The following is a 23,813-nucleotide window of genomic DNA, read 5'->3' on the forward strand; positions in this document are numbered from 1 at the left end:
TTCATATCAAAATGAAAATAAATACCGGTTTTCGGAACGAACTGGTATACCGCACAGCCCTAGTCAGCAGCATACCGTTTGACCCTCTCCTCTGTGCTCTGATGGTGGGAAAGTGATGGTGAGACAGAGCTGAGGAAATGCTGAGCAAAATTTGATCTGAGATTTGAGTTGGCTTATATCTTTTACAATTGAGAGGTGCTTATTTAACTGCTCTGGCTCACTAGCACAAGCACACATAACACTGCTGCATATTTGTGCCTAAGCATCAGATATAAATGAGGCTCCTGCTCAGCGTTGTAACTTCTAAACTTCGTAGTCTACTCTGCTGCTTTGTTAATCCCTCCATTATTACATCTCACCTCCTGCTCCTCAGTGGTTCAGTGTTTTTCCGCAGCTGTGTGACAGCATTTTGAATGGCCATGTACTTCCAGCAGCGTGGACTGACAGGGGATATACTGTACTGTAGATATGCTCTCTAACTTCTTCATCTGTGTGTGTTTTTCCAGGCAAAGCATGGCAATGACTGGCCCAAGCTCGTGCTCCTCTATGAGTAATCACACCAAGGAACGGGTCACTATGGCCAAAGTGACCCTGGAGAACTTCTACAGTAACCTCATCGCTCAGCACGAGGAGAGAGAGATGAGGTAACATCCACAACTTTCAGATCTGCACGTGATTTTTCAGCAGCTGAACAATGACTTTTTGCAGCACTTTGCACTGCACAATTTAATTCACAGTAAAACCAACATTATAGCTGCTCCTGCTCATGAGTTCCCACACAAACATCCATGTTTCAGTTTTGTGTGTGTGTTTGGGTTTCATCAGCGGGTGTGGTTTATGTCACAGTTAGGTTGAGGCAAGACCATTTCCTGTTATGACAGGTTACATCAGAGTGTAGTCATCACCACCCTTGTTTATTTAGCATGGAGGTGTGGTGATTTTTTTCTCTTAATGCAGATTTCGATCACCGAGTGGTGATGATGATAATAATAGGCTTTCTGTTAACTAAATTGGTTGTCTCCAAGCCCATACTGAGATAAGAATGCAACGGGATGCAATTAAACAGTCCAGTCTCTAGAAACAGGATCCTTTGAGTTAGGGCTGTGACCAGGGGCGAAAATCCCATTTCATAGTTGGGGGGGGGGGGGGGGGCAATAAACAGTAAAATTTTAGAGAATAATTCCAGGGGGGGACAAGGAAAAAAAGTTGTAGTCTGTCTTTTATACAGCATCTTTTACCGCAATTTGACACTTTAATCTTCTCTCTATCTCTCCCAACAGACAGGCATAGGCCCTTTCTTAGCACTGGCTGAGTCCATCTGCACATGTCCAGATTTAAAACAAAATGATTGAAATCTAATTAACATGTTCACATCGACAACAGTCAGGTGCGCCGTGCTGTCCGAGGTGCTGAGTGTGTCTGGAACAGAGCAGGTCTCTGTCTCCCCGTGCACAGTAGTGTGACAATCTATGCTATTAAGTAAATGGAGAAAACATGTCTCTCATTGTTTAATAGCAGCAAAACAATAACAATATTCATCAAAGACAGAAACGTGATCTCTCTCCTTCTCTCCTCTTTTTTCTCTGGCTCAGGTGTGTGGAATTTTTTTTTACCAGCAGTGAGATCATAACTTTAAAAAATGTTTGAAAGAAAAGTAACCAAAGAAAATGTGTAATACTGAATATTTGATTTGTTCACAAGGTATTTTGAATTTTGAAATCTGTCTTATTGACCTATTCGTAATAAATTACTTTTTTTGGACTTTAAACATTTATCTCAGCATTGCAAGTTATTGATAACGAAAGAGTCAAGACTCAAGCCAGCAGCAGCCACATGTAGTGGATATACAGTGAATGTCTATACTTATCAGAAATGGCTTAACAACTAAACATTTCCTGCAATTAAACTGGTAAACTGGTTTATAAACAGTGTGCTGTGAGATCTGCCGCTGTGCACCTCACAACCGTGCGTAATAGTCACACGTAATGACCGCTCCTCGTTAGTTAGACTGCACGTCTTTCATGTTTGTCTCACTGACAGGTGGAGAGCCTACAGACAGGTACCCATTAGCTACGAGCCGCTCCGCCACTGATTGCTCTTGTCCTGTCCTCTCCCTCTTCTTTCTCTCCTGTCCTCTCTGACTATCACTAAACTCTGGCTTTTGAACAATGCAGGAGAAATGTTGCGGACAGTTTATATTATCAGCCTGGGCCTGGGGCTTGTTGTAACAGTAAATGGGATGTGTTGTAACTTGTGTAAGTTAAACTGTGTCTGTGTAAATGTACATCTTACCCCACGATGCGCGATGTGGGCAGCCGGGTCCAGCCTAGCCCCGCCCGCTGGAAAGAGTGTGGGATATACCACTACTAGGAATGGGAGGGGGGGACTAAATCTTATAAGGTTTAAATAGTACATTATTGCGCGATTATAATGAGCACCGCTTACATTGTGCTTTTAATAAATACTACTGCATTGTTTAAAAATTATTAATTGTGTCTCAAATTATTCTAAGGGGGTACAGCTTTACTTGAGAGGGGGACATGTCCCCCCTGTCACCCCCGGGATTTCAGCCCCTGGCTGTGACTATAACCACGTGATGGTCATATCACAGTCATGTGATGCCTAGCGCAGTGTTGAGATATTACCATCAGCACCACAAAGTTTTTTCAAGCCAATAAAATACTTAATTATTTATAATTTATAATTAGAATTATTGAAAAATGTGTATTTCTTGTTTCGTGTTAAGTGTTTCTACTGCCAGTGTTCTTTCATTAGTGATGGTAGTCACTGGATGTTGCAGGGTTTTTTTCTTGATATTGTTTTTGCCTTTTTGCCAGTGTAACTGATAGGATGGAATGTGCGTACACTACTTTGTAGCTGTAAAACAATGGTAATGGTCAGTTTTTTTCTTCAGGCAGCAGAAGCTGGAGAAAGTGATGGATCAGGAGGGCTTGGCTGATGAGGAGGTGAGTGACAGACACACATGTGTCTGGGTCTGTCCCCCCTGGTAAAAATGAACCAATCCCCTCCCGACAGTAAGCATTCATAATAATTGTCCCCACAAGTGTTTGAACCAATGTCACTTGCACAAAGATGTAGCTTGAGGAAACTGTTTTTTTTCTATTTTACACTTCACAAGCAAGTAGTTTATTGATAGATTTAGGTATTATTTACGTATTTCAGTCGTCTTTCTTTGACGAGTTAGTGCACATAACAATGTACAACTCCTGAAGTTTGCTGAGGGCAAAACACAATCTGGAAGAAGCCTGAGAAGAAAACTCAAAGCAAATAAAATCCCAGAGGCAATACAAAGCACTGATATAGTTTCAGTTGAGTTCTTCATTGTTCCATTGGGGAAAATCCAGCTTGCAGCAGAGCACAGACAAACATAACAGAAGAACAATAAAATCTATAAAAAGATGTTAAAAATGTAAATGTTGAAAATAGAATAGTATAAGACAGTGGTTGCCAACTGGTCCAGCCACAGGGTCCAGAGTTCTCCTTAGTCATTTGTTGAGGGTCCCACAGTTAAATACATTCAGCGTCGTACTTGCGTTTGGCCATATTGTTGAGCTGGTTTGTTGTCTCTGTCAAGTAGCTGTCTGTTAATCACTCACTTTACAGCGGAAAATGGCACAAAGAAAATACTAAAATATACACTCTGTGCTCGAAATTTACTCTGCTTAAAAATAAAGTGTTTTTTTTTTTTTTTTTTTTAATACAAACATGACAGGTTTGCGAGTCACTTGCGGTCCATTCGGAATGGGCTTGCAACCCACTTTTGGACCGCAACACGGGTGTAAGATAAAGTGCAATGATGCAAAATGTGAGCAAATGTGCACAGATGCAAGGTAACAATTACCTCTCGGGCAACTTAAGCATGTTTATTGCACTAGGAACAAAGCAAAATTTAAATCTGTTGGACCTTGCCCTGGGAGCCATGTATCTCTGGCCTGAAGAGACATGGTTTGAACTGGATTTGTAACAGTACTCTTTGGGGAATTTGTTATTCTTCCATTTCAGCCATCAGTGTTTCCCCTAGGATAAGAATAAGAATAACTTTATTCATCCCCAAGGGGAAATTCAATTATCTGTCAGCTCATCTATTATATGTCAAAGAATTATAAAGCCTGATGGCTGTTGGTATATAGGATCTTCTGTATCTCTCTGTCCTGCATCGAAGGGAGAGGAGCCGTCCACCAGTTTTTTTTTTTTTTGGTCCATCAAGGTGTTGTGGAGTGGATGATCTGGGTTGTTCATGATAGCCTCAGACATCTTCAGTGTGCATCTCTCCACCACCTCCTCCAGTGCGTCCAACCTGACTCCAATCACAGAGCCAGCTCTTTTGACTAGTTTGTCCACCCGCCTTGGATGGAGTTGTAGCAGCGGAGGTGAAGCACATGCACAAATTTTTTTTTTTGGTCACGGGCGCAAAACTTTTTCGTACACTTGCGAAGCACAGCCTGCTGGGATGTTTCTGTATATCTACTGGCACCAGAAGTGGTTCTTTAGGACTTTAGTACATACAGTACATGTGTGCACAGTAATGAGCAGGTGAAATGTCTGTCTAGCTTACATATGAGGTGTCTCAAGATTTAGGAAAATACAATTTTATTGAACAGATAAAAGTAACTTGACAGATAAAAGTCACTTGACATGCTGCTGTTTTGTGCTATGAATTATTGAAGTGCTGGAAGTTGTTATTTACGTGACAACACCTGAACGCAACACATGCTCTGCTCCAACTGAGTGTGCATACAGTGCTGTGCTGCACTGCTGTGTGAGCAGTGTGTTTGTCTGTGTATTACAGCAGTCTGTTGATGGTTATTTACACACTGTCCATAACAATAACTATGTCAGCTAACAAACTGCGCCGGGCTCGGGTCAGGTTTGGTCAGTAAAATGCTCTAGCATGCGCTGTGTATGTGCGTACGTGTCTGTGTGTGTATCAAGGCAGAAATGACACGATGACATAACACAATAAATAGTATATTGTTATGTTGTTAACTTTAGTTTATGAAGAGATAAGATGGAGCCCTCTCCTCTCCTCTTAAATGCTTTACTCACAAGTGTGTGAATTGTCCTGGATATGAAGCATCTGTAGCGCCAGATAATATAACGGTAGTTTCTAAAGAGCTAAGACGGAAAAATAAAATAAAAATAAAGCAGCAGCGCTGCACCACTGCTAGTTGCATATAAGGGAAACACTGCCCATTCTTTGGGATAAAACCTCAAGCTGTTGCACTGCGATCACAAAATCTAAAGGTGCTTTCACACCCAACCTATTTGATTCAGTTAGAACATACCCAGCTCCATTAGCGCAGTTAATAGGGTTCGCTTTGGCTGGTGTGAAAGCTGTCAATCGAACTGTGGTGCGGACCAACAACCGAACTGAGATCGCTTGATAAAGTGGGTTTTAGTCTGCTTCCAAACAGACTCTGGTGCTGTTTGTTTGTGGTGTGAAAGAAAACGAACCAACCACAGGATTTAATGATAGCAGATATGTGATCTTAGCAACAGATAAACCAGTAATAAATCCATGTGCTGATTGTAAAATCGGTCTGCGATCTCTTAATTGATCCTGATAAAGGCCACATACATCCCCTGTTTATGCTAATGCATGCATGTAACCATGGTAACACATATGCACGTCAGTGAGGATATTTTCCCTGATTAAAAAAAACTGTTAAAACTGCCATTAATGTATCCGACTCTGTGTACTTTGTCTGTTTATTAAGTCCATTAAAAAGTGTGTGACAGTGATTCCACAGTATTAAGCCCCGAAACATTACTGTATAAGATGCCTTCATTTCATCCTGTCTCTATGTTAGTCATTATTCATAACATGTGACTGATTTGCAGTCTAATGATAGCCTCCTAATAATGCTTACAGTTAGTTATTTCTCTTTGAGCTCTTTGTGAAACCAAAGAAATAAATATTAACACTTTAGAAGCATTAAAGTGCTGCTGCAGAAACTACAGTCAGTCACCAGAATTTGATTTCCCCATGTAGGTCCTGATGATGCAGAATGAAAAATGCCAATACTGACCATTCAACAAGTTACCTGTCAGTTGCTACAACTTCACATTTACTCCTCTTGATTTGTTTGCAAAATGAAATGTCAGTGGGAACAGGATCCAAACCAAAACAAAAATGCAACAGTGTATTATTTGTTCCCTCTGGTGCAACCAAATGAGCCAAATTAAATTCCTGGAGTGACTGTATAATAGGGAACTTAAGTTATTACTTAAAAATATGCTGTTCTGAATCATGTTAAGTAGCAGGTGTGCATCACGCTGGTGTACTTACAGATGATGTCTGTGCTCTGCAGAAACGTATCCGGCGTTCTCAGCACGCAAGGAAAGAGACAGAGTTTCTGCGTCTGAAACGTACTCGACTGGGTCTGGAGGACTTTGAGTCCCTGAAGGTGATTGGCCGTGGAGCTTTTGGAGAGGTAAAAACCGTTTACATTAATTTTTTATAACATGATTTTTGTGTGCCATTGTGAACCCAAGGGGTCAGCCCACCTACAAAAAATCTGCCAAATCCTGGATCACAGTAGCACAAAGGTATGAACATACTACATCCAAATATGAATGTGTTGCCTGCCCAGAAAGCTTTCTTATAGTAAGACAGCAAGATAGTGTCAGTGTTGCTCTTGCTTAATAGTTTTCAGAGTATCCCAGTAGATCACCAAAATTGCAAGTCTGTTTGTGTTTTATATGTATGCATTGTGATATCTAAGTACACAGACACCATTAATTCCCTGAGCTAATCACTAAAATGACCTCACAGGAGTCTTACAATTTACTTGATATCCAATGGTGGAGATCAATGCTTTTCCTTGCCTGTTGACAGTCAGTAAATGTGTCCATGTATCAAAAGTCTGGAGACATAATTATAGTAGTAGCAAAGTCAGTGACTGTGATTAAAGAGTTCTTTCTCTGTCTGCTCCTCCAAGCATGGAAAATCCATCATGTATCAGCTGAAACACACGTATAATGTTTTTCTTATTGGATAAGACTGTTATTCAGTATTATTTTAAAGTATCCCGCTAAGCAAGTGTTTATTGGTATGGTTGGTATGAGCATTGTTGTTTGCCTTCAGGTTCGTTTGGTGCAGAAGAAAGATACCGGTCATGTCTATGCAATGAAGATCCTCCGCAAAGCTGACATGCTGGAGAAAGAACAGGTGAGGCAACAAAAAAACAAATCCCAAACACGCTGGAATGCTGCTGTGGCATCAGTTGGACATCTCTAAACCTGTGTGTGTTGGTGTGTGTCCCTGTCTGTGTGTTAGGTTGGTCATATCCGAGCTGAGCGGGACATTTTGGTAGAGGCAGATAGCCTATGGGTGGTCAAAATGTTCTACAGCTTCCAGGATAAGATGAACCTCTACCTCATCATGGAATTCCTGCCAGGAGGTATGACCCCTTATCCTACAACACAATACTATGGAAAGACCAGAACCCATCACAAGCTAACTAACACTGACTCATTTTTAACCAGGATAGTTCGTCATGGTAGTCTAATAGCTCTTTTTGACTAAAAAGTTCTAGTAAATATGAGAGGTCCTAACCTCAGGAACCGAGTTTATTCCTGTTTGCATTTCAACCACATCTAAAGAACAAAGAAGATTAGGTAAATTAGACAGATGATGAACTATCCTTTCCACTCCGCATCTCACTAATGTAGACCAATGTTAGTCCTTTTTATGGGGGATAGGGGATCTCTAGTGGGAGATGGCATGTCAACAGTATATGGCACCCAGAAGTGGTCTCTAGTTTGTGGTTGTACAGTTTCATAAGGCTGTGATTATCCTAGCAGTCACATCAGGTATTTTTATATAGTGATGTTGGATTAAAAAAAAATTCTACAATGAAATGGCTACTAATGGGGTTAATTATCATCATCACATGTGAATATAGTTGGGCTCATTGAATCCACAAGAGTCTCAGCTTTCTAGTCACACCCAATTTATGCAATTCCAAGACTGTTTAGGGACCCAGTATGCAGAAATATTCAAAAACAATAGATGAAAATAACACATTTATACTGCATGCAAAAAACTGCATGGTTTTTACCAAAAACTTTATGGGAATATAACAGAGTGGGCATGTCTGTAAAGGGGATACTTGTGTGCACCCATGGAATCCATTTTCATTCAGATTTCTTGACGTGAGAATTCAAGGGACCCCTGTGAAAATGGCCATGCCACTTTTTCCCTTGCCTAACTTTGGAGATGGTTGAATGTGGTTGGTACCACTAGATTCCTTAGGTCTTCTAGTTGCGTCTGTTTCCAGTCTGTTATAACTTAAAAACCCAGCCTGCTACAGCATCTGAAAGACTGTAATGTTTGTTGGGAACGCCACCGTCCCCATGAAGTGAAAGAGGCTAGAAACTAGGGCAATGTTTGAGCGCAGTCTTTACACAGAAAACAACACAATCAGTGATGGTCATCCCTGCAAACATTAATCTCAAAGTTCCTGACCCATCAGAAAGTTTTTCTCTTTTTATCCATGGCTACAACATGAGTGCTGGTGTCATTGTGGTCTCTGCTGTCATGGTGCAGGAGACATGATGACCTTGCTGATGAAGAAGGACACTCTGACAGAAGAGGCCACTCAGTTCTACATAGCAGAAACGGTGCTGGCCATCGACTCCATCCACCAGCTAGGCTTCATTCACAGAGACATCAAACCAGACAACTTGCTGCTGGACTCCAGGGTGAGTCATGCAAAAATAATTCCATCAGCCATGGCTGGAGGTTTGGTCCTTATTATTTTACTGCTATGCATAGCTGACGCATTATGTTGGTTTAAATTCTCAACACTAGTTTTGGCTCCCATTGTTTTTAACATCACTGTGCTGCAGATTGTCATTCATTTTCCATAATTGCTTATCCTGTTGCGGGGGGCTGGAGCTTATCCCAGCTGGCATTGGATGAGAGGTGGGGTACACCCTGGACAGGTCACCAGACTATCACAGGGCTAGAGACAGACAACCAGTCACACTCATGTTCACACCTACGGTCAATATAGAGTCGCCAGTTCACCTAACCTGCATATCTTTGGACAGAAAACCCATGCTGACATGGGGAAAACACGCATACTCACTTGCTGTGAGGTGACACTGCTAACCGCTGAACCACTGTGCCACAGACTTGATTAGTTATGATAGTGTGTTTTGTGTTTCCAGGGTCATGTGAAGTTGTCTGACTTTGGTCTGTGCACGGGGCTAAAGAGGGCTCACCGCACTGAGTTCTACAAGAACCTGAACCACAGCCTGCCCAGTGACCTCAGTAAGCAAAGTCAGGCAACCCCTTCCATTGACTTCCACTGCATGCCACTCACATTTGTTGTATCTTATGATTAATTTCATTAACACCTTACATCTGTTATTTTTTTGATTTACTGTACATGCATAGCTAAAGAGTTTGACCCTATTTATCTCCTGTTGGCTTACATCTTTTACTTTTATATATACACACAGCTGGACAGTTTGACCCTGTTAATTCCCTGTAAGACTGTTAAATAATTATAAAGTGATAAATCATGAATGATTCTATATTAGTTGAGACTGTGTGAAACATGTATGGGTTTAATGCATCAGTAGGTTCACAGCTTGTTGTCGTGTCTCCACAGCTTTCCAGAACATGAACTCCAAGAGGAAAGCAGAGACCTGGAAGAGGAACAGGAGGCAGCTGGTAGGTCTGGACAGAGATGTTGAAAGCATTTTTATTGTGTACATAACATATATGAATGCAGCACAATTAAAAAGAAAGCGTGTCAGTATTGCAGGTTTTTACTGTAACTGGAGACCTAAATATTTTGCAGTAAACCAGCTAAGTATTAGGGCTGAATAACATACCTCCATATATTCATGATATAGACTTGTGTGTCTATAGCACAAACTTTTTTTATAATCTTGTTGACTTTTTTCTTTAATCAGATGGTTCCTGACTTGAATTCAATTGTGTCAGTATTAGACTGTGTTTTATTTAGGCGAACTTCTTGTACAGCCGCTTGTGTTTGGATTACCTTCAATATTTAAATCAATCAAGGCTTATCTTTTAATGAAAACATTTTTTTGAATAAAATAATTTAAACAAAAACTCAGTTGAGATCAATACATTTTGTGAAGAATAACAGAAGATGAATAAGATAATCCTTTAATAGTCCCACAGCTGGGAAATTTGCAGTGTTATAGCAGCACTTTGAGATTGCTAAAATTTAAAGTGCAATACAAATAAAATGTAATATTATTATTATTATTATTATTATTCTTAAAAGGGATAATGCAATCATAAGAAAGCCTTGACAGAAAATAATAAATGACAGTGAAACTGTCAAAAAGCAAAATATGATAGACTGAATGGCTGAATGCAGAAACTAGAAGAAACTATAATGCATAAAGTTAGCGGTTTGTGAATTGGGTTCAGGTGGTGAATTAATACATATTTTTGCAGGTTTGGTTATGTGGATTGGCTTTCATATTTGAGAGGCTTTCTGGGGTATAGGAATGAGCAGGGTGCCATCTTTGCACAAGATATCCAGCTCCTCCTCCTTCCTACATCCATGCACAGCAGTCTCCAAATTTTGGTTCAAATGTAGCTAAATCCTGATTGCAGTGTTGGGCAGTAGTGTCACCACAACTAGCGACATTACTAGTTTAACTGCATTCTCAGTAGGGCGGTGGTAACATCACTACTTTCTGGGTCAAATAGTTCTTCATTAGCAAAGTTAATTGATTGACTGAATAGCGTGGTAGCGTCCATAAAAGTTGCAAGCTCTTTTTTCACAGGAAAAGCTCTGAAGTCTTGCAGATTTTTTTTTTTTTTTCTGTGGAGGTCTGGATAAAAGTAAGAATAATGAAACTGAGAATAAGTCATGTGACTGATGCCAGCACCACACCGAGGCATGTACACCATAGGGATGCCACTCATCCCGTATAATATGGAATCATCCCATATTGAAAAACAAAATTAACTGTCCCTTACAGATTCAATACAGGACTGTATTTCTGTGCTATGTTTTTACATGCATTGAAAGACATGAAAAATACTAAACTAAAAGAGTTTCATGAGACATAGTGGAGAAATATTAAATCAGAATTTGCAGAGGAGAATGTCTCAGAAAGACAGGTCTGTCACTCAGCGTCATCGTTACAGAGACTCTGATGCTCAGAACCACCATTAGCGTGCTCACTGACCCGCTGCCTGCTTGATAAAGTTATGTGAAGGTCCCAATACACCTGAGTGTGAAGCTTATGGAGCTTATGGATTTATAAAGCCTCACATGCCCTTGATTCTGTTTTACATATGGTCACATACAGTCATTGCAGAGCTTGGCGCACATAAGCTAAGATAAGTTAAGATAAACTTTATTGTCCCAAGCGGGAAATTTGTTTTGGGCACACAGTGCGACATAGCTGCACAGCAGTTACAACCAACATATACAAACAAGACACACAGTAGACAACCATCAGATTTGAATAACATAATAGTGCAATAAGGACTACTGGATGAAATAAATACATCAACCTTATCATAACAGGTAAGGCTAAAAAAATAATAGCCCCTTAAGGTTGCAATAGCCCAGGAGATGATCATAAAATGTGCAATAAAAAAACCTGTAGTATAAATAGTGCAAAGAAAATGCAGTAGAGCAAATTAAACTGTTGCAAATAAAAACTAAAGTGCCAGCAGGAACGTACCAAGTGTGCAACAGGTCAATAGTCACAATAGCAGTCCTGCTCTGCCAGGGAGACACCGCCGGGCCAGCAGATGAAGAGAGTGGCATGACCACGAGAACATTACAAGAGAAAAATGCACAAGCTTTGTCTACTCTCTCACAGTGTGACATAAATTGATGCAGAAATACCCTTCAATCAGTTTGCATATCGATTTTTGTGCCATCTCCACCACTCAGATGACTTGTCAATTAAAAATATGGCAGAGATGAAGTGCAATTCTACAGACTGTTTCACACCTATGTGGTTCTCCAACAGAGCAGTTGTCATTACGTGCGACAATTATGCACGGCTGTGGCTATTGATAGCACCCATACTGCTAATTCATCACATGTAAGCCTACCTGCAAACCATCATTGTGGTGATATTTCAGTTATCATTGAAGATTAATTTATAACTCTTATCTTAAAACAGACTTCAGAAGTTGCTGCACAATTTAGGATAAAATCCAAAGTTTACGAACATGGAAATAATGACTCAAATACAATGTAACTTAAAAGAAGATAATAAAATCCATCATGCATAGGCCAAATAATCAATTAGACCAAGCCTTATTAGGCTTATGAATGCACCTACAAGTAATATTTAGACAACACTGTGTAGACTGCAAAATAATAACATAGTCACTTATATTGGCAAACCTCCAAACAAGGCCTAACTCTAAATCTCCCACTGTATATTGCATGTCCACCTTGTCCCATTACTCCTACCCTGTCCATCTGCATTATGTTGCATGGACACAGTGATTCAAGGAGTTACAGAAACTACTGTTTAGACTGTTGAGTTGTGCTGTCTCAGTCAATGTCTTATAGTAAATGTAAATTGAAGTATGTCTCTGATGTAACCAGTTAGAACTCAAAGTGGTGATGAGGTCTTAAAATGTAAGCTGTGAGAATTTTCTTAAAAAAAGTTCCTAAAAGGTTTACATTTAGGATTCATGCACATAGCCTCCCTGTCTTGCCTCTTCCAACCAAACATTTTGCCCATGTCTATGATCTGATGTTTTTTATCTTTGATATAACGGATGCAGCTGTAAACTAGAGCAACATAGGACTTTGAACTCGATGAATAAAAACCCCCAACACAAATTAGTGCATAAAAAATAGCCAGAATGCAGGAGATGAAGTGTTTCACTCTCAAAATCTCCTGGGGGAGGACCTGCAGACCTCCCTCTCGATTTCTTTCCCCTGGGCATGGGGCCACTACGAAGGTGTCCCTTATTTTCACACATTGAAGGTGGCAACCCTAGCAGACGAGGGAAGCATTTCCGCATGACATCACATACTAATCCTTAAGGTTATTCTGCTTACTGCTTTTGCTATTGGCTTCTCTTGGCAAGACCCGCCCTACTGCCCCACATCTCTTATGTGTCTTGCCCCTTATACTAAACAGTTCATTTATTGCCTGCCTATTTGTTTGGCTGACATTTTCTCTTATCACTGAGATCACCAGTGTTGGGAATGTTACTTTAAAAAAGTAATTAGTTATAGTTACTTGTTACTTTCCCCCAAAAGTAACTAATTACCTGGAAAAGTAACTATACCGTTACTTTTTTATAAAACGCTCAAATATATCAAATTGCTTAGACACCCCCCTTAATGGTACTGTATGTAATGAAACTCAACATTGAATATGTTAAATGAATGAAATTGACACTTAATAGAATACATCATTATTATAAAACATTGTACACTTATCTACTACTACTACCACTAACTAACTACTAACACTACCACTTTTACTTTCACTGATAGTGCTGGTATGCTGGACAAGATCTGAATGATGAGTACATATTTCACACTGAATCTGAATCTGCACACTGCCTTTGAATCATCCCCCTCTTGCAGTCAAATCTTTTAATCCTCTCTCTTTCTACTAGTGTTGTCACGGTACCAAAATTGGGACCCACGGTACGATACCAGTGAAAGTATCACGGTTCTGAGTAGTATCAGGATACCACAGCAAAAATAAGGCAGATGTGCCTTTTGTCATTTATAAAAAGATAAATCACTTTTCTATAATACATCAGTGATATTTTAATGGAATAAATTACTTATCGACTTATCCATACTTCAAAAACAGCATCAATAAGTGATTAACATAGGGGGGATCAAAATAAAATAAATAAATAAAATAAAAATCACCCAGCCACCCTCCTCCTCTGATAAGTTAAGAACAGTCCCTTAAGTGCGGTGAGGTTTGTGGACCATTACCTGCCACAAAGAGAGAAATGTGAACGGCTCGTTTCTCCTCTGACACATCACATACCTGTGTGCTGCCACGGCTCGGCTGTTCAGGTACTTTTGGGCAGTCATGACACCAAGAAGAGGAAATTATTGGACCTGGAGCCGGACTTTTCCGTCGCCGGTAAGCCGTTATCTTGCGCTACGGAGCACTATGGCCGCCGTATTGACAGGAATACGGCGGAGCCTCCATAACCGGCAGGATTCGCCTTTTGTTTCTGCTGCTGGTTGAAATCTGTACTCACACAGCGTGCTCCTGAATGATTTCTTTTGCTCGCACAGAACTATTTTTAGTTGCACATGCGAGTAAAATGCTCGCACCGTAGAGCTCTGTGGAAAACAAATCACTGTAGCATATATAAACAAATCTTTGCCTACAAGTAAAAAGAAAGAAATAATAACTTTCACTGCTTAAAGATACTCAATAGTTGAGCTAATACCTGAAATGTCACTGGATATCAAACCACTGCAGCAGCATACTGAGTGCAAGGTGGCCAGCGCACGCCATTATTGGACGGCGCATGGACACTCATCCTCTTGCGATTGGACTTTGAACTTATCCCACAGTAGTGGTACCATGAGGTACCGTGGTACTACTGTACTCCAACATTATGGTATCATACTGTATGTACCGTCGTGTTTTAGTACCGCGGTCTACCATTGGTACCAGTATACTGTGCAACACTACTTTCTACAAATCTGTATTGTATTCTTTCCATATTTCGTCCACTTGTTAGCGAAATAGTTGAAGAACCTCCATTAATAGCGCAATTTAAATGTGAAAAGTCTCATTGACTGACCGTCACCTGTGTGTATGCAGAGAAGGAGAGGGATGGAGGTTGAAAAAAACTTTAGAGCTCCACTGAGAAGGAGCTTGCTTGGGTGGAAGCCGCTTCAGTGAACTCGAGGAAAGCCGAGTAACGGTGCATTTTATTGTGAGTAACTCTAACGGCGTTATAACGGGTTTAGACAGTAACTTTTTTGATTACTTGTTATGGAAAAAAGTAGCGCCGTTAGTAACGCCATTTATTTATAATGCCGTTATTCCAATCACTGCAGATCATGCTGATTTGACAAGTAAAAAAAGATAAGAAGTAGCTTTGCAAGTGGCAAGCTACTTCTGCCATTTTCTCATAGCTTAGCTTGCTGCATCACTACATTTTCCAAGTAGCTTGCCCAACACTGCCTGATTGATGCACAGAAGAACATGACTATCCTTTTCCTAACCGAGTCCTGCCTGCATCACACCTGTGAAAAGAGCTCAGAGGAAAAACTGGCATCCAGAAATCTCTCCTGCGAAATCCGCAAACCTGTTGGAGCTTAGGCACAATTAGTGTGTTCATTTTAAACCTCACTGCTCATAGTAAGAATCATATAGATAAAACTGGTTTTAGGGGCCTTTTAATGTTTGACGTGAAAGCAAACAGCCTCTGATGGTCTTTCTGTTGTTCCCTGCTCCTGCTTCTCCCTGACAGGCTTTCTCCACAGTGGGAACACCAGACTACATTGCTCCAGAGGTCTTCATGCAAAATGGATACAACAAGCTCTGTGATTGGTGGAGCCTTGGTGTCATCATGTATGAGATGCTGATAGGTAATGACTTGATGGCATGATGGAACAGTATCCACCTTATTAACCTTCAGACCAGGCCAGGTGATGTCTAAAGGATTCTTGGTGTTTTTGCTGCAGGGTACCCTCCGTTCTGCTCAGAGACTCCTCAGGAGACGTACAGGAAAGTGATGAACTGGCGAGAGACGCTGACCTTTCCTCCAGAAGTGCCTATATCAGAGAAGGCCAAAGACCTGATCCTCAGGCAGGAACACACCTCTTTTCATCTTTCATCACTCTCACTTGTGCCATAGTCCTTCACTGTGTTTAAATGCACACTAATATGCCACTATTATTCTGAGTATGACAAAATTCTGAATTTGATGTAGGTCATGTAAATGGGGTCATCCCTATGTTTCCCGGGTTCTATGTTTCTCGGGTTCTATGTTCCCCACTCAACCAAAAAGGGTTCTATGTTTCCTGCTTGGTTGAGCTGGGAACATAGAACCTTTTTTGTGTAAGCGGGGAACATAGAACCTTTTTGCAGGGTTAAGTGGGGAACATAGAACCCGGGAAACATAGAACCCAGGAAACATAAATACGCTCCCATGTAAATAGCATATACAGTTCAGATTTTTCAAATTAGGCCTTTTTCTAAATTTAGCATTTTCCGATTAAGACATGACAGATATACCGATATATTTGGGTTTTAATAGCATTCTTTGGGCATGTTTACTGCGCATTCGGAATATGTGTCTCAGTTGCGGTTTTAGTGCAGTTTGCAATACACGACAAATACACAAGATTGAATCATTTTATCCCTATTACAGACCAGAAAATAGTACAGACCTCTATTTTGATTGTATTTCATCATGTATAAGTATAGGTTACTCTTCATTATGGGAATTTAGTTGTGTTAGTTGTGTCTAGTCGGAAGGAGAAACACACATACAAAAGACTTGGATATCAACAGGTTTTTGGATATTTGCACATATTGCAACACAACAGGAAGGAAAGAGGGAGGCTGTGTTTGCAGGGACCAACTATTCTAGGAAGCAGGAGTAATAGTGGAATATAAGGGCAAAAAACATTATATTTTGTGCATATAAACACAGCCAATAATGCAGTCACTTGTCACATGACTTGGACTCTAGTCAAACTCAAGTTGCTAATTTGATCACTTCATTTTGGACTTGACAAAATCAAAAAAGACTTGCAACTTGACTTGGACTTTAACACCAATGACTGGTAACTTTACTTGGACTTGAGTCTTTTGACTTGAAAAATACTTGATGCCTTCTCCCCAAGCCCAAAGATGAAAAAGTATGTGATGGACAAAGTGATTCATTTCCTATATTAACTTACATTAATGCTGTTCATTCCCTGCAAGTTAACACTATATTTCCCAGATCCACTTTGTTTGAACCAAAGCAGCATCCAATCACGCTGCAGGAGAGAGCCATGTAGAACTGATGTTACATTACTGAGCACCAGTTAAAAAGAATTAGACCAAATATAATTTTGTATGCGAACAGCAAAGCCTAGTTTATGCTCAACGCAGTCGTGCGCAGCATGCTGGTGCTTCAAGAGGTCACGCACCTCCAGGATTTTGAAACTTTCGCAAGCTGCGCTAGTGTTGCTCAGTTCAAACTTGAGGGAAGACTAGCTGAAGTGCATCTCTTCATCTACAGCCTGCGTTGGCTTCACAAGCTGGCTGTGTTTCCCAGTCAGATATCTCGCTACATGTAACAGGCGGACAGACCATCTTCTTTTGCAACGCTTTTGTCTGGTCAAAAGCCATAAACATAACAATTCCTCCTCCTCAGCAATCCATACTTTTCGTGCCGCCATCCATGCTATTTACATTGTTTTCCACTTGCTTCTACTTCTACTGTTTTTTGCTTGCTTCTACTACTTCCTATAGTATTTTTTCTCTACCGCCCCCTGTCTTTGCCGCGAATACTGCAACATAGAACGCGCCAAGTATAAATGCCCTCGCGCTCTGTTGAGGTGTGCGCACAATCCGCGAACGGAGCCAGGCGAAGATATAACTGAGGCTTAAGTTGAGCCTGCTATTATCATAGTTAGCAAGCTGAAGCTTAGCCAACGTTAGATTAGCGGCTAACTTTTCAACAAAGCCTTTTTTAACAAATACACATTTTAAAAAGCAGTGATGATTTTTGGAAATTTAATCTTATTATTCTGTTGTTAAAATGGTGTTATGTTTAAGACTTTGGACTTCACTTGGGACTTGACAGTCTTGACTTTAGTGCATAGACTAGAGATTAACTTGTGACTTGCAAAACATTGACCTGGTCCCACCTCTGTTTGTCAGTCATCCATATCAGTGATGGCACCTGTTCTTTAAATTCACAATGGTTGCATTTTTAATTTTGAGTTTGACTATGTCAAAATTATCTAAGAGCCAGTGACACCACAATATTTTGTACTGAGTTGTTGAATGTGTATGATGTTAAGTGAACACATACTGTGGGCAGGTTCTGTTGTGAGGAGGAACACAGGATTGGTGCAGCAGGTGTGGAGGAGATCAAGTCCAATCCTTTCTTTGAGGGGGTGGACTACGACCATATCAGGTAGGGACTGTTATCACATGTTCATGTCAAAGTGATAATCACAAGTCTTTTTCATGTCAAATAAAATGCTGTACATTCTTGCTCCATTGGTCTTTTAAGAGTCAGAATCTTTAGCTGTGTTTTAAGTATTTTTGCTCACAGTATCTCAAACTACATTTGGATTGGTTCCTCATTTTTCACAGACCTCTATTTTGATTGTATATTATTATGTATAAGTATAGGTTACTCTTCATTGTGGGAATTTAGTTGTGATAATTACACCAACAGATCATTATGATAGAAAGTAAACCGTTTGTATTTGATGTATCTGGTAATGGATGTGGTTTGCAGAGAACTGTCTGGGTCAGGATGCAGCTGATTGTCAGTTAGCCTGTCCTTTGGCTGGTTTGATCTCAAGGACTTGTTGCTCTGACAGTAGTATACATTAAGCCAGCTTTGAAGAACCAAAAAAATTCAGACTTGTGTCAAACTTTCTCTCTAATATGTATAACCGTGTTATCCACACACAAAGAACAGCACCCTGGTCTGGTCTGGTCTGGTATCCTCAGCTCTGAGTTGACTTTTTACATTCTGCTTCAGTTAGTCAGCTGAGTCAAGCCAGACTTTTCACAGTAAGCCACATCTCTCTGGTGTTAAGTGATACAGATCTTGTGCTTGTTTTGGTGACTGTCACGTGTGAAAACTTGTCACCTTTTGTCAAATATTGCTATTTCGAATCCAAAGTAGGTTATTTGTGAGACTTGTTGAGATCCACTAAATTTTAGAAAAGGGTGGGGACGGGGGTTTCAGCAAGGACAGAGTCACGGGGAGTTACATGAGGTCACTTTTTGACTACCCACATGCCTTAAGATAAGAATCTCTCACTGTGGTGTTATGATCATGCATGGAATCAAGCATCAAGAAAGCATATCAAGCATGGGACTCTTAATTAGCTTGAGGCTGAGTTCTGATTTAGTGAATGCTGGCCATCATAATTTGGATGGAACATTTGGAGTCACATTTACTGTTGGTTGTAGAGAATACTGAATTAAAGCATGAGGTTAAAATGATTTAGTCCCACTGCAATGTGCCTTCACATATGCATTTTAGTCAGTCCCTTGTGCCTGCTCTGTATAAACAATGGCCAGTGAGCCACAGTTGAATGTTAAACATTTTTTAAAAGAAATAAATGAAATGTAGACAATTAGCTAAATGGACCTAGGTAACGTTTGATGTAGTTAAAGGGAACGCTTGTTGCAGTAATCTTAAGCCCCATTTCCACCAAGCACTCCGGTATGTTTCAGTTCAGCTCGGTACGTCTTTTTCAGTTTCCACTGTGAAAAGTTGTGGATGGTTACCAATAGAACTGTTCTGTACTATCCCCATCATTGGTCACCCCTCTGTTGGGGTACCTAGCACACAGATCTGGTACTAAAAGGTGGAGCTGTGAACACTGCAGTCGCTTAATTAGTGAATAGTGGATGGTCACTCTGTCTCAGGGCTGAGTTGTGTCTGGTTTTGGGGCTTATGTAACCACTGTTCATACCTTCTTACATATATTAGTAAACTATAACTGTTAAATGAAAGGATGATGTGCTGCCTCTCACAGCAGCTGTAGTCTGAGAAAAAAAATAACGTAACCCACTGGGACAACTCCGGCAACTTTTTTTTTTTTTTTTTTTAAAGATATTTTGGGGGGCATTTTGAGCCTTTATTTGATAGGACAGACAAGTGTGAAAGAGGGAGAGGGAGTGACATGCAGCAAAGGGCCACAGGCTGGAGTTGAACCCGGGCCGCTGCGGCAACAGCTTTGTACATGGGGCGCCTGCTGTACCACTAAGCCACCGACGCCCCAACTCCGGCAACTTTAAGGTGGAATGTGTACTTGTAATGTTACTCAATGCATGAGCAGACGAAATGAATCCATCAGCACACTTTAAATTTCAATATGACAACTATGACCATTCCATTAGTTTTTATTGTCTCTTTTGGATGACATACACTTTTAGTAATAAGTGGATCTTCAAGCATTCAAAAAAAAATATATATTAATTTTGACTGGATTATGTGAACTGCATATATTCTAGTCCTCACTTGGGAAAAAAAAGTGTTGTAGTGTCGTTCCGGTGGGCTACAGCAACACTAATTCCCTGCACTTGCCTGAGAAGGACTAAATGCCCACAAACCCACTAGTTTTTAAACATCCCATGGAGAGAGAGACTCTCACTGCAGCCTGTTCTATTTTGTTTTGAAAATGTCGGTGTGCAACCCTGTTCTGTGGACAATACAAGAGGTGCAGACTTCCCTCTGTGTCACCGGTGATGAGAAAATACAGCGAATGCTGGATGGAGCAGTGAGTGAGGACAACCCCACCCACATCTAAGAGTACTGTCTGTGGTGGAAATGCTAAACAGACCTAGGTTCTAGGTACCATGTCTGAAGTGTTACTTTTGCTTCCAATGGTTCCATACCGAAAGTGTTTGGTGGAAACCACTGAACACGGCAGAAACTAAATTGAAATGACCTTGTGACTTATCTTTTAGTTATAGTGCTTGTGAAACTGATTTATAAACGTCATATTTAAGCCCTGTCTTTTAACTGACTAAACAGCAATTGCCGTAAAGAGCAAAGACCACATTACTTATTATTACATATATTTACTGGCCTTAATGCAGTACAATGTACTTGGATACAATTTTGGAGCTAGCTTTGCACTGTCTGGTCTGTTTGTTTGTTTTTTTTCCCCAAGTGCCCTGAATTGATGTTTATTACATTACCTTTGTACCAGTAAAATTATTCTTTATTCCTAGGTTGACTTTATCCCTTTATCCATATGCTGGAATCAACTGGAAATCCACAACTTTAAAGCTGATATTTAAAAAAAAAAATCTTCCTTGGTGAGGGGCATGCCCCTAGACCCCCCTAGGAGATTTGCATCTTTATCACCTCTTTCACCCCTGATTAGTTTGCACCCCTGGATTGAGAAATGGGTAGTAAACCCTGGATTACTGATGATACATGTTTATCTGAAATGTAACAACTAGTCTATTGCACTAACCCGAGCAATCGTTGTTGCGTGGCCTGTTCTTTGTACTTTGTTTTCTTAAATCCATGCTGACATGTTAGCCAGCTCAGATGATCTACTGATTCCAAGTTCTGAAATGCAAAGCTCACTTTGGCAACCTTTCCAACTATTTCCTCCCAACTTTATTTGCTCTCCAGAGAGAGACCTGCTGCTATTCCCATAGAGATCAAAAGCATTGACGACACCTCAAACTTTGACGAGTTCCCTGATTCAGATATCCTCACACCGACAGGTATGCTGCTTGTATCGGTTCAGCACCTTCCATATTTTGTGTCGTTGTGACGTTGTGATATGTGAAATAATTAAGACCTCTTTTTTTCTTCTTCTCCTTCAGCCGCCCCAGTTTCCAACCAGACTGAGGCTGACCTGAAGAACAAGGACTGGGTCTTCATCAACTACACCTACAAACGCTTCGAAGGCCTGACCGCTCGAGGAGCTATTCCGTCCTACATGAAGTCAGGGAAGAGATGAACACTTTGAGACAGGCTTTTATCCAACATCACCATGAAACCTGAAAGATTCGTCCAAACCCCTGCTGTCTGAGAACCTTCAGCCCTGAAAGGAGAACTGTGTATGTTCTCTGTCTTACTTGAGTGATGAGGATTCTTGTCACACGGGACTTTGCAAATAATAAAGGGGCTCAATTTCATCCGTTGCTTTCCGGGAACTGCTGCCTTCATTTCTGCAGGTCTTCAATTTCTCTGATGCTTCCAAGGGTACCTTTCTATTTTCTGCTCACACACGAAGGCTGAACTGGGATTAAAGTAACTAGGATTGTCTCCACTTGCCTTTTCCACCAGCAGATGCAGTGGGATGTCTTCACTCCTGATACCAGCATCCATTACATTCCCTCTCTATAAACCAGCACCAGTCTGTTGGACCTACCAAGGGCTCTTCTCCTTTCAGACCAGGGCATCCACTCCACTCATCCTTTTTAAGTTGACTTATCAACTCAAACATTGCATTAAGTCGTCACTTGAAGTGAATCAGGTGCTCTTCAGGGATTCTGTCCAAACGTTTTCTCGTTGTTTCCTACAAGAGCTCACTATGAGGCTTCTCTAAAGTGCTGCTGGCTTCTGACCTAACCAAAGACAGTGAGCTGAATCATGTTTCTGCTTGATCTTGCCGTCATGTCACTTACTGTAACTTCCAGTTGTAGTTTTATAGATTCATAATTGCGAGTTTTGCTTGTTGGAAAGTGTGAATGTATGAGTGATGCATTTTGTGGAACAAACACAAGAGTCTTGTTACATTTTCACAATGACCCACTTTTGTTGAATTATCTTTAGCACCTTATGTGATGTTGGATCCAGCTCCAGTACAGTCAGGCCTACAGCTCACTGGATTGGGTGTTTTTATTGTACTGGAAAGTACACATGGATTTGATGGGAGTGAGGGCTGTACATCAAAACTAAAGATTTAATGCCATGAACATGTTGTATATTCAGATATTTACTCTCACCATGGTGGGGAAGCTTAGATCATCATAAAACAGAACATCTTCTCATACAAACGTAAACTAATGCAATTCTCTCACACTTAGCAACTGTTTAAAGCGGTTTGACCCTCTCCACCTGTTCAATAGTATACTGAATGGATCCATCACTGTAGTGCAGACACGTACAGCTGAAACTCACTGCAGCCTGCAGGTCAAAGCCTTCACCTCACCGGGTGGGAGTGTGAACAAGATTTAGTGTGGACTTCCTTTTTAAATGTAGAAGCACAGGGCTAAATATCTTCCAGTGAACACAATATCCAAAATGCTGTCATTTCAAACGAATGTAAATGAAGATTCATGGAGAAAAGTTTTTTGCCACAATAATTCCAAAATGCTGTTTGTGTGAATGTAGCCTGGACAATAGATTTTTTTCTTTTATCAGTGTCCTGGCACATGAGGTATAAGTATGGAAGCCCATTTCCCCCAAAAATCAAGGACAAAAAATAAAGACAGAGTAAGAAATGGAGAATAAAATAAAAATGAAAACAGCAATCTAATGTAAACAATTATGTGCAAATTGATTTTTATAATATTGACACAGTTTTATGATTTTAAATTTAGTCCAAACTGTCTAATTCAAATTTTGACATACGTTTATTAGTTTGAATTTGTCAAACTGTGTTTGACTTTGTAGTTTGACTTTGTCAAACTGAGTCAAAGTTGGGACTTAAATAAGTGTTTTTCATCATAATCTTGAATCAGAAACTGCATTTACTGAGTAGTTTTTACTAAATGCATGGAGTACGACATAACAGTGACATAGTAAATCTAATAATTTAGTTTTATGTAAAAAACTTCAGTTAAAAGCCCAGTCCCTTTCATTGGCCCGGTGTGGCTACACATTTTAACAAAAAAAAGGCCTGTTTCAATTAAATGGACTGCACTTGTATAGCACCTTTCTAGTCTTCTGACCACTCAAAGCGCTTTTACGCTACTGAGTCACATACACCCATTGACACACACATTCACACACATACACTGGTGGCTGAAGACTAATTTTTATACAAGTAAAATTCATACTGGTTTATAGAAACAATGATTGTATTCCCTGATCTTTGCTGAGCAAGTTTTGTGTAAAGGGAATTAAAGGCGTGTTCCAAATATAAGGCTGTTGA

General features: G+C 40.3%; 1 protein-coding gene across 2 annotated transcripts in view; it reads left to right on the forward strand.

Moving 5' to 3' along the window:
* The window catches only part of LOC117258465 (serine/threonine-protein kinase 38), a 33,693-nt gene extending 10,515 nt beyond the window's left edge, over positions 1-23,178 (forward strand). The window contains exons 2-14 of one of the 2 annotated variants that reach the window (XM_033629414.2): positions 507-644; positions 2,915-2,966; positions 6,333-6,455; positions 7,109-7,192; positions 7,301-7,424; positions 8,573-8,727; positions 9,199-9,301; positions 9,645-9,706; positions 15,470-15,587; positions 15,684-15,807; positions 18,041-18,136; positions 21,338-21,432; positions 21,535-23,178. In XM_033629414.2, the coding sequence (XP_033485305.2) occupies positions 514-644; positions 2,915-2,966; positions 6,333-6,455; positions 7,109-7,192; positions 7,301-7,424; positions 8,573-8,727; positions 9,199-9,301; positions 9,645-9,706; positions 15,470-15,587; positions 15,684-15,807; positions 18,041-18,136; positions 21,338-21,432; positions 21,535-21,671 (1,404 nt within the window). In that variant the 5' untranslated portion in view covers positions 507-513 and the 3' untranslated portion in view covers positions 21,672-23,178. Of the gene's footprint in view, positions 1-506; positions 645-2,914; positions 2,967-6,332; positions 6,456-7,108; positions 7,193-7,300; positions 7,425-8,572; positions 8,728-9,198; positions 9,311-9,644; positions 9,707-15,469; positions 15,588-15,683; positions 15,808-18,040; positions 18,137-21,337; positions 21,433-21,534 lie in introns of both variants that reach the window. The other variant, XM_033629412.2, reaches the window with a different exon arrangement.
* The last annotated feature ends 635 nt before the right edge of the window (positions 23,179-23,813 follow it).

Source organism: Epinephelus lanceolatus, chromosome 8 (genome assembly GCF_041903045.1).
Source record: "Epinephelus lanceolatus isolate andai-2023 chromosome 8, ASM4190304v1, whole genome shotgun sequence".
Taxonomy (NCBI): domain Eukaryota; kingdom Metazoa; phylum Chordata; class Actinopteri; order Perciformes; family Serranidae; genus Epinephelus; species Epinephelus lanceolatus.